The sequence below is a fragment of the Physeter macrocephalus genome, chromosome 6 (genome assembly GCF_002837175.3).
Source record: "Physeter macrocephalus isolate SW-GA chromosome 6, ASM283717v5, whole genome shotgun sequence".
Classification (NCBI taxonomy): domain Eukaryota; kingdom Metazoa; phylum Chordata; class Mammalia; order Artiodactyla; family Physeteridae; genus Physeter; species Physeter macrocephalus.
In genome coordinates, this window is record NC_041219.1 from 14,781,054 (window position 1) to 14,793,167 (window position 12,114).

General features: G+C 36.7%; 1 protein-coding gene across 1 annotated transcript in view; it reads right to left on the reverse strand.

Moving 5' to 3' along the window:
- PAWR (pro-apoptotic WT1 regulator) overlaps nucleotides 1-12,114 on the reverse strand; it is a 100,202-nt gene that overhangs the window by 11,062 nt on the left and 77,026 nt on the right. Inside the window, exon 4 of the mRNA XM_024122886.3 lies at nucleotides 9,953-9,987. Coding sequence (XP_023978654.1) covers nucleotides 9,953-9,987 — 35 coding nt within the window. The remainder of the gene's footprint in view (nucleotides 1-9,952; nucleotides 9,988-12,114) is intronic.

Genomic DNA, 12,114 nt, shown 5'->3' on the forward strand with positions numbered 1-12,114 from the left:
AAAGAATCCACACCAAAAAATTCCTGGAACTAATAAGCAATTATAGCAAGGTTGCAAGATAAAGGTTAACATACAAAAGTCAATCCCTTTCCTACACGCTAGCATTGAACAAATGGAATTTTAAATTAACAACACAATACATTTACATTAGCTCTCTCCAAAATGAGATACTTAGGTATAAATCTAACCAAATATGTACAACATCTACGTGAGGAAAACAACAAAACTCGAATGAAAGATCCCAAAGAAGAACTAAATAGAGAAATAATCCCTGTTAATGGATAGGAAGAGTCAATATTGGCAAGATGTCACTACTTCCCAACTTTCATTTCCTACTGATCTACTGGCTCAATGCAAGCCCAATCAAAATCTTAGCAAATCATTCTGTGGCTATTGACAAACTAATTCTAAAGTTTACATGGAGAGGCAAGATCCAGAATAGCCAACACAATATTAATGAACAATGTTGGAGGGCTAACGCTACCCAACTTCAAGACTTACTATAAAGCTACAGTAATCAAGCAGTGCAATACTGGTGAAAGAAGAGACAAACAGAGCAATGGAACAGCAATGGAAGCAGAAAGAGACTCATATAAATAACCCACAAGTGATCTTTGACAAAGGAGCAAAGGCAATGCAATGGAACAAAACAGTCTTTTCAACAAATGATGCTGGAACAACTGGACATCCGCATGCAAAAAATGAAAAATAAGACAAAGACCTTATACCCTTCACAAAAGTTACTTCAAAATGGATCACGGACCTAAATGAAAAATGCAAAACTACAAAATTTCCTAGAAGATAACTAACATAGGAGAAAATGTAGAAAACCCTGGATATGCTGATGACTTCTTAGATAAAACACCAAAGGCACAATCCATGAAAGAAACTGATAGCTGGACTTCATTAAAATTAAAAATTTCTGCTCTGTGAAAGACAATGTTAAGAAAACAAGAAGACAAGCCAGCCTGGGAGAAAATATTTACAAAAGACACATCTGATAAAGAACTGTTATCCAAAGTATACGAAGAATTCTACAACTCAACAATAACAAACCACCCGATTGAAAAATAGGCCAAAGAACTTAATAGACACCTCAGCAAAGAAGATATACAGATGGTAAATAAGCATATGAGAAGATGCTCCATATCATATATCATCAGGGAAATGCAAACTAAAATGAGATACCACCGTACACATATTAAAATGGCTAAAATCAGGATCAATGCTGGTGAAGATGTGGAGTAACATGAACCCTTATTCACTGCTGGTGGGAATGTAAAATGGTACAGCCGCTTCAGCGACAGTTTCATGGTTTCTTATAAAACTAAATATACTCTTACCACCAATCATGCTCCTTGGTATTGACCTAAAGGAGCTGAAAACATATGTCTACCCCAAAACCTGCATGTGGGTGTTTATAGCAGCTTTATTCATAATTGCCAAAACTTGGGAGCAACCACGATGTCCTTTCAAGGTGAATAGACAAATAAACTACAGAAAATGGAATATTATTCAGCACTAAAAAGAAATAAGCTATCAAGCCATGAAATGATATGGAGGAAACTTAAATGCATATTAATAAGTGAGAAGCCAATCTGAGAAGGCTATATACTGTATGGTTTCAGTTATATGATATTGTGGAAAAGGAAAAACTATGGAGAGAATAAAAAGATCAGAGAGTAAAATGATACCATAGTGATGGATACATGTCATTATACATTTGTCCAAACTCACAGAATGTACAACACCAAGAGTGAACCATAATGTAAACTATGGACTTTGGGTGGTTATGATGTGTCAGTGTAAGTTCATCATGTGCCTCCCTGTTGAGGAATGTTGATAATGGGGAGGCTATCCATGTGTGGGGACAGGTTTATATGGGAAATCTCTGTACCCTTCCCTCAATTTTGCTCTAAAAACTTAAATTAAAAAAAATCACGTACGTACCATAGCACCTGAACTAGTCGATATCCTGTTCTAAAAAGATTCCGCTTATCATGCACTTAGGTGTGATGATGACAATGTTAAAATGCAATTCAGGCTTCTAAATATTTACTCTTAAGTTTTATTCTTACCTTGTCATGGATTACTTAAAAACAGTTCAAGGACCACACTTTGAGCAGCATTATGCTAAAGAATGTTTAAACTCAGACTTAAAAGAGGAATAAGAATGTGTAAATATCTAGAAACAAAGAGTACGTGGCCCTTTGAGAAACAGAAAAATCCAATATGGCTAAAGCATGAAAGGTAAATATAGGGGTGATAAGATATGACACTGGAAAAGCAAGCAGGAGACCTGAAAGCAAGATATGACACTGGAAAAGCAAGCAGGAGACCTGAAAGCTATTTTATGAAGAATTTCAACTAATAGTCTCCGAATTTATTCATTACATACACATTGGTATGTATATTTATCTACTATCTTTATAATCGATTTACAATATCATTATATTTGGTTATATATTACATATTCATATATACTTTATTATACAAACATATGTAAATCAAATAATATGATTTATAATATGATACTGTTAAAATATTATCTGTATCACAAAATATTTAACATAAAGGGGTGAAAAGAATTTTAAATGTACATCTTTTTTTTTTTTTTGGCTGTGTTGGGTCTTTGTTGCCGTGCGCAGGCTTTCTCTAGTTGCGGCGAACGGGGGCTACTCTTGGTTGCGTTGCACGGGCTTCTCATTGCAGTGGCTTCTCTTGTTGTGGAGCACGGGCTCTAGGCGGGCAGGCTTCAGTAGTTGTGGTGCACAGGCTCAGTAGCTGTGGCGCATGGGCTTAGATGCTCCATGGCATGTGGGATCTTCCCAGACCAGGGATGAAACCCGTGTGCCCTGCATTGGCAGGCGGATTCTTAACCACTACACCACCAGGGAAGTGCCTAAATACACATTTTATTTATGGTACAAATTTTGTTGTTTTCACAAAAATTGACTATAATATCTTTAATGAAGGTATAATTTGAATATGCTTTACTTCTGAGGAACTTATCTTAACTCTTTGTGATATATAGAGATTTGAAGGTGTAGTTCTAAAATGAGCATGCATATTTGATTTTTAATGTCTGAAACAGCAGAGATGCCTCACAGTAAGAATTTAAAGTTTTTAAAATTTTCACTTAAAACTCCAAAGCAAGCATCAAAATTTTTTTCTAATTTATAAGAACAGATCTGATTTCATGTATCTTGCCAACTGAACAACCACATGATCACCTTTGCGTTTACATACTTGTTTTTATAGTCTCCTTAAATTCCCCCCCCACCTATCCATTTTGTATTAGTTAAACAACATAATAATTCATAAATCCATCTAGCCATTCAAATTACACTATTGTGCAACATTTAGAAAGTGAATAAAGCACACTTTCCTCAGGATACCTCAAATACTAAATAATCATCTGATACATAGAACAAGGGAGTAAATAACAAGTACATAGTGCTAGCTATTAAGTATACAGTGGGCCCTACGAATCTGTGGGTTCCACATCCACAGACTGAACCAACCCACATCGAAAATATTCAGGGGGGAAAAATGCTAGAAATTTCCAAGAAGCCAAACTTATATTTATATAGCACTCACATTGTAGTAGGTACTATAAACATTCTAGAGATAATTTAAGTATACAGGAGGATGTGCATAGATTATGTACAAATACACCATTTTATATAAGGGACTTGAGCATCCACAGATTTTGGTATCCTCAGGGCCCTGGACCCAATCCCCCCTCCGTAAATATCAAGGGATGACTGTAAATGTCTTACTGTCTTTTAGATTAAAAGGTAAATATAAACAGAAGATCTAATATTTTCCTCCTGCATCCTAACATTATCTTGTGCATCACCCTGCCTTGGAGACCAGTTTAGACTCATTTAAAGGTAATAGGAAATCATTAAAGCAGGGAAAGTGACAGAATCATTTTAATAAAATGCACTGGAAATGAGCAAAACTGAAGGCAGCGAGAACAGTTTGAAGGGTATTGTAATCATCTATGTAAGAGATGATGGTGTCCCTGGACTTCCCTGGTGGTGCAATGGTTAAGAATCCGCCTGCCAATGCAGGGAACGAGGGTTCGATCCTTGGTCTGGTAAGATCCCACATGCCACGGAGCAACTAAGCCCGTGCACCACAACTACTGAAGCCCACACACCTAGAGCCTGTGCTCCGCAACAATAAAAGCCACCACAATGAGAAGCCCGGGCACCACAACGAAGAGTAGCCCCTGCTTGCCACAAATAGACAAAGCCCACACGCAGCAACAAAAACCCAACGCAGCCAAAAATTAATTAATTAATTAATTAATTTATTTATTTATTTTAAAAAGAGAGATGGTGTCCTAGATTGGTGGGTTGGCACTGGAGCTACAATGACTGAACTTAAGTGAGGTAGTGAAGAAAGGGGAGGGGAGGGGAGGGGAGGAAAGAAAAAGAAAAAGAAAAAGAAAAAGGGAAGGGAAGGGAAGGAAAGGAAGAAAGGAAGGAGGGAGGAAGGAAGGAAGGAAGAAAGAAAGAGTCAAAAGCAATGTCCAGATTTCTGAGTTGAGCAAGAATGGATTTTGATACCAACTACTGAAATCCACGAAGTTTCACAAGTTTACTTTTGAACATGCTGAGTTTAAGATGCTTCTAAGATATCTAAAAGTAGATATTTGAAAGTTGTTGGTTATATAGGTATAGAGCTAATGATTTAGAATCATCAACATAGGTATATACAGTTACCAAAGTCACCAGAGTGAAAGAAATTTCTAGAACAAATACACAGAACAAAAAGAGAATAAAGTCTAAGACAAAGAGCTGAGTAACACCAACACATAAAGAGTAAGTACAGGAAAGGAAGAACTACAAATAAAAACTGGGAAATACTGGCAAAGTGGTAGGAAGAAAATCAAGAGGGTAAGGTATCACCAAAGCCATTATCTATCATGTTACAAAAGAGCATTAGAATCATTTTAAAGGACCTTTCACTTAACAAGAAGTCCACCCATCTGCATCAACCACAGATTATTCAAGTAGAATCCACAACGCTGACAACTACAAAAGAAAACCTAAAAATGTGGATATCCCTTAATATGTTTGTATTTGCTTGATGTACAAGCTTAAAACAGCATTTCAAAAAGTTTAACCTATTAACAATTTAAAAAATCCTTCACATTAGGCCTGTCAGTACACAAGTGATAATATACAAACTCAAAACAAGGAATAATTATTACTGAAAAACATAATCAGTGATTTATCCCCATTAGGTATTAGGTCTGTAAAGAACACTGTCATAATTGTGAATAACTGTGTTAACTTGATCTTATTACCAAATTTAGCTCTGTTTATTTTAAAAACAGAAATGTTTTTAACCTATTTTTGAGGGCTGGATATGTGCAGCACAAAATACCCAGAAAAAAAGATTGTTTTATTAACTCCAAAAAGATTGTAACGTTCTATTCAGGAATGTTAACACAAATCTCTAACCAATACAATTCCAAAAAGAATCCCCCTCTGCCCTTAGCTACAAAGTATTAACCATAATGTGCAGAAAAGGAAAAAGAATAAACAGTATCGTCAAAGATAAATACCACCATTTACCGAAATTTTCCCCCTCTGGGAATTTTCATATTTTCTGTGGAAAGACTAGAAGGTGTTCTGTTGGGGGATAAAACTATCACGAGAACAAGATTGGCAGCATTATGAGATTACAGCTAGAGGAATTTTCCACTAAAATAGATATTTTAAACCTTAGCAGTTAGAAGAAAGACAAGACCCATAAGTTAAATCCTAGTTTTAGAATGGATACCAAATATTTAGAAGTATTAGGTAAGTCGTGAAATTATTAAATAACCAAGAAGTACATGACTGGTCTCCATATTTTTAATGTTTCACTACCTTATTCAATTCCACCACCACTGTCCCAAACAGCCCCTCACTCTGTGTAGGTCTTCTCTCTCTTCTCCCTTTAAACACACACACACACAGACACACACAGACACAGCAACAACTAAAGATCCAAATCATCTCTCAGACTCTTTATTAAAATTGTGATACATATTCACTGTGGGAAACAGATAACATGAATCAATATCTCCAGTAACTCCACCAACCCAGAGATAACGGCTGTTATAGTCTACAATATATTAGGAGTTCATAACCTTTTTGGATTGCAGATCTCTTTGAAAATCTGATGAAAAATATAGCTCTTCTCCCAGATAACCATGATATTCTTCTACATAGAATTTTAGCAGCTCATCAATAGAGTTCAAGTTAAGAACGTTTATATACATTACGACAGGCGTTGTTTTATATCATACTCTTTGTAATATGCTTTCCCTCTCCATTTAACATAAATAGGTAATAATTTTCCTATAATTATTAATTCCTATAATTAATGGTTTTCTAAAGAATCAGTTTAATGCCTGTATTGTAACTTTATATTAATATGCTATAGCTTATAACCTATCTCATTGTTAGAAATTTAAGTTTCTCCATTTAGGGGCTATCATACATGTTCATTTCTGGTATGTTAAGTATAATGAATTATCCTAAAGAGATCACTATAAACTTAACCAAGTAAACATTCTACTAAGAAAATTACACATTGGGGGAAAACAACCCCAAAAATACATGACCACTGATCCATCTTTCTTAAACCTTGAGTTTCAGAAATTTCAAGACGCCCCCCTCCAAATAATTATCCAAAGTTATTTAATCATGTTTTAAAAAGGAGTTCAGTGAATATGTTAAGAGATGTTCTAGGTAAACAGGAGTTGATTCAATAAAATAGAGCTTAACTACAGTGACTGCTTAACAAACTCAATGCTTAAAAAGTATATCCCTGATATCTGTAAGAAAAAATTTAATATTTAATCCATAATTTACAAGAGCAAACAAACTAGTCTTGTGGGTGGCTTGTACCCTCTAATGACTTTTTAAGTTTGTCTAGTCGTATATATATCATAAGTTATTTGGTTTGCTGAAAATATTTTCTAACATATAACGCCAAATTTCTATCCTTTAGCCCATTCCTCCTTTTTTCACCCCCATTAATCAGCAGACACCCTTCTCCAAAAAACATACATTCTCCAGTCTTTGCTACAACTTGCTGACAGATTAATGAAAGTAATGAACTGTTGATATACAATGTAACAAATTCCTCTAGATAAGGAATTGATAATTTCAGATCTAGATTTTATGTTTGTTTTTATTTGGTGTGTGTTCAACTACGAGTTGCTATGAGTCCATGAATAATGACTAGAAACTTTTAAAAAAAATTTTTGTTGCTTGTTTTATAACAGTATTAAACATGGCTAAACCTTTGAGAGCTGAAAAGTAACAAACCATGTGCTTTAGGCTATGAAAATAAAAGAAGTAACAAGTATATGAACAGGTCACAAGTAAAATAACGGTCTAAAAATGGGTGGGATGGGGAGGGGAGGGAGATCCAAGAGGAAGGGACATACAGCTGATTAACTTCACTGTAGAGCAGAAACTTACACAACATTGTAAAGCAATTATACTCCAAAACAAGCTTAAAAATAAAAACATACACCATTTGAAATCAATTTTCTACCTAATTTAACACAATATGTAAATAAAGCTTTTGATGAGGATTTGTAAGAAAGTTATTCCCCTAATGATTCTAACTAAAGAATGCAAATCTGAAAAGTGCCAATTATAATTTAAGGTTTATACTTTAATAAGGATTAAATATGTATGAATGATACAGCAAACTTGATAAGTTACTGAAGTTTATTTTTATTCCCCAAACCAAAAACTGATGATAAAACCTCTTTTGGTTTGAAAATGTGGCCTGGAAATAGGCCAAATCAAAGCTATTTGATTGGCAATGCTTGCTAGCAAAAGAAAAGAGTCTTTCCAGTTTAAACTATTCATGTTAAGTAAAAATTACCAAGCACAAGTTTCATTATATCTACATCAAAATTACTCAGAAATGAAAATAAAAGCAGCAGCAGTGGCAAACGTATCAGACCTACTTAGTCAACTGTTGATTACCTTGGCCTTCTTATCTCTTTTAAAAGGTAAACACTGGGACCTCCCTGGTGCTGCAGTCGTTAAGAATCCGCCTGCCAATGCAGGGGACACGGGTTCGAGCCCGGGTCTAGGAAGATCCCACATGCCACGGAGAAGCTAAGCCCTTGCGCCACAACTACTGAAGCCCGCGCACCTAGAGCCCCATGCCCTGCAACAAGAGAAGCCACCGCAATGAGAAGCCCACGCACTGCAACAAAGACCCAATGCAGCCAAAAATAAATAAATAAATTTATTTATTTAAAAAAAAGTTAAACATTGAACTTTATCTGTATAATAATTTAGTATTAAAATTAGGGCTCTTCTTAATCAATGTTTTATTTTAGATGAATTATAATAACCACAACTTTTAACCAAATATTTTAAACTTTAACATAAAAGAAGGGGAAGACAGAGGTTTTATGTGTATAAATCTAGGTAGATTGTCTTGTGCAAGCATGTGGGTTCTGGAGTCAGGTTGCCCGAGTTAAAATCCAGACCCTTCTGTTCACTAGCTTCGTAAGCGCAGTGAAATGATTCTACCTTTTTATCCCACTTCCCTCACTTACAAAATGAAAGTAAATATTATACCTACAGTACCTACCTTACAATATAACTTTGAGAATTGAATGAGATCTCTATGTAAAGCTTCTTGGACATTATAAGCACTTGATAAGATTTACCATTATTCCATAATTATTAGCACAAGCATGGCCACACCTTCTGCAACCTTCATGGCTTCAACAGGGAAAGAAGCTAATATCTCAGTCATCTCCTTTAAACAACTTATACTTAATTGTGACTTTCCTCCTATACGTGTGCATACACACTCAAACACATTTTCTGATAAAAGCATTACTCCTTGTGTATAGCTGGTGCTATGGACTTGCTAGGGTCTGAATGTTTGTGTCCCCCCGCAAATTCTGTTGAAATCCTAACAGCCAATGTAAGGGTAATAGGAGGTGAGGCTTTGGGAGGTGCCTAGGTCACAAAGGTGGAGTCCTCATGAATGGAGTTAGTGCTCTTATAAAAGAAATCCCACAGAGCTCTCTAGCCCCTTCCACCATGTGAGGACACAGTGTGAAGCTGTTAGTCTGCAACTGGCAAGAGGGCCTTCACCAACCAGAACCTGACCCGGCTGGCACTCTGATCTCTGACTTCCAGGCTCCAGAACTGTGAGAAATAAATTTCTGTTGTCTGTGATATTTTGTTATAGTGGCCTGAATGAACTAAGATCAGAATGAATTGGATACTCCTAAAATTCATACGCTGAAAGCACTAACCCCGATGTGATGGTATATTTGGAAGCAGGGCATTTGGGAGGTAATTAGGTTTAGATGAGGTCATGAGGGTGGGGCCCTCATGATGGGATTAGTGTCTTTATCAAAAGAGACACCAGGGAAGCCACCCCTTCTCTCTCCACCATTTGAGGACACAGTAAGAAGGCAGCTCTCTGCAAGTCAGGAAGAGAACCCTCATCAGAACCAGACCACGCTGACACTCTGAGCTTGGACTTTACAGCCTCTAGAACTGTAAGAAAATAAATTTCTGCTCTAGCCATCCTGTCTATGGTATTTTGTTATGGTATCCCAAGCTGACTAATACAGATGGTATATCTGTATTTTCCGTGTTTAAATACACAAGGGAAAATGACTCAGTTTTTCTTTTGCTAAGTTCATCAAACCCTTACAAATTCATGGTGTGTGCAGTGTTCAAAGACTGCAGAGTATGTCAGAATAAGTCGTGGTCAGAAAGACATTACACTCCTGCCTACGATGTAATTTCTTTTTAAAAGCACAATATTAAGGTTTCTTATTTTTCAAACAGCTGCTTGAAACAGTTCTAGTTAGTTAAGCCATGGTCAGGAAGACATTACACTTATGTCTACAATATGTTGTTAGTCATAACTTAAGGATTCTTACCTTTTGTATCTGCCTGAAACTGTTCTAGATGGCTCCTGTAAAGTAAAAAAAAAAAAATGACATCAGTTTGGGTATGTGTATAAGCACAAAATTTCATATTATATAAAACTACTGATAGAGAATATTGGAACAATTACCACTGTTTTTTTATAAATAATTCTTTTATAGATTTTTTTTTTTTTTTTTTTTTTGTGGTATGCGGGCCTCTCACTGTTGTGGCCTCTCCCATTGTGGAGCACGGGCTCCGGACGCGCAGGCTCAGCGGCCATGGCTCACGGGCCCAGCCGCTCCGCGGCATGTGGGATCTTCCCGGACCGGGGCACGAACCCGTGTTCCCTGCATCAGCAGGCAGACTCTCAACCACTGCGCCACCAGGAAGCCCTATAGATTTATTTATTTTTACTTATTTATCTTTGGCTGCGTTGGGTCTTCGTTGCTGCTCGCGGGCTTTCTCTAGTTGCAGCTCGCGGGCTTTCTCTAGTTGCAGCAAGCGGGGGCTACTCTTTGTTGTGGTGTGTGGGCTTCTCATTGTGGTGGCCTCTCTTGTTGTGGAGCACGGGCTCTAGGCACACGGGCTTCAATAGTTGTGGCATGCGGGCTCAGTAGTTGTGGCTTGCGGGCTCTACAGCGCAGGCTCAACAGCTGTGGCGCACAGGCTGAGGTGCTCCACGGCATGTAGGATCTTCCCGGACCAGGGCTCGAACCCGTGTCCCCCTCATTAGCAGGCGGATTCTTAACCACTGTGCCATCAGGGAAGTCCCTTTAAAACTATTTTTGAAACCACAGTAACTAGATTTAAGTGTTTAATCACTGGTTATTTAGATAAAGCAGAAAGAAATACTAAGGTTATGTGTATGCACTCAAAGTACATTTTATTGAATGTAGATAATAATGATTTCATATGGAACTTTTCCCCTTAAGTTTCACAAACAGTACTCCAACTAACATTTTATCAAGGTTTTCTTTCATAAAAGTCCCTAATCTTATTCTATATGAACTAAAACTTAAGGCACAGACCTTAAATGATATCTGTCTAAATATGCATTAGAAAAAATGCTAATAATGCCTTAAGTCCCAAAACATAACACCTCTCTCACTTTGGTTATAACTGAAATATTTCAAAACATGACATCAGCTTGATTATCTAGACTATCTCTTGCTGCAATGAAATAAGCAAAATTGCTAAATAAGAATAGCCCTTGTTGCATTTACTGATTTGTGGGTAACTGATATATTGATTGTAATGGTAGAAACAACCTGGCAATAAATAATATTTCTGAGGCTTAAAGTAGGCATTTTCCCCTAACATGGTAAAACTTAAGACTAATATGCATTTAGAGTAGAATTTTAATAAATACAGAAAGGTGAAATGGAGGATGTTTTCAGCAACACTACACTATTGTGGTATTATACTAATGTTATACTTTGACCCAACTATAAATGACTTAAAGTCAGTTATCAGGTAAGTTTCCATTTAAGTATACTAATAAGTTGTATAATATCTGTTTTCTACGTTTCTCACAGCTTTTTTTTTTTAAACAACTAGTGACTTAAAACATATCTCAAGTTTTACGGTATTTTCTCTACAGCTAGTTTGGTGCAATTGATCAAATTACAACTCGGACATACTTGATCAAATTTCTCCATGCTCATGTCTAAGATGTATAAACAATTAGATTTAAACCTATTTCTGTATAACTAATATTCAAGAGCTAAGATTCTAAAGCAGACCAACAACTCTTAAGCTTATTGTTTAGATTTGAATATGCTTTTTATTAGACAACACTTAAGCTTACTGTTTATTGGTCAGATTTGAATATAGTTTTTATTAGATTATACATTTTGTAACTAAATGTTATTTCACAGTGACTCTAGTAATCAAATTCTATTGCTTAGGGACTTCCCTGGTGGTGCAGTGGTTGGGAATCTGCCTGCCAATGCAGGGGACACAGGTTCAAGCCCTGGTCCAGGAAGATCCCACATGCTGCAGAGCAACTAAGCCCGTGCGCCACAACTACTGAGCCTGCACTCTAGAGCCTGCGAGCCACAACTACTGAGCCTGCGTACCACAACTACTGAGCCTGCGTACCACAACTACTGAAGCCCACACACCTAGAGCCCGTGCTCTACAACAAGAGAAGCCACCGCAATGAGAAGGCCGC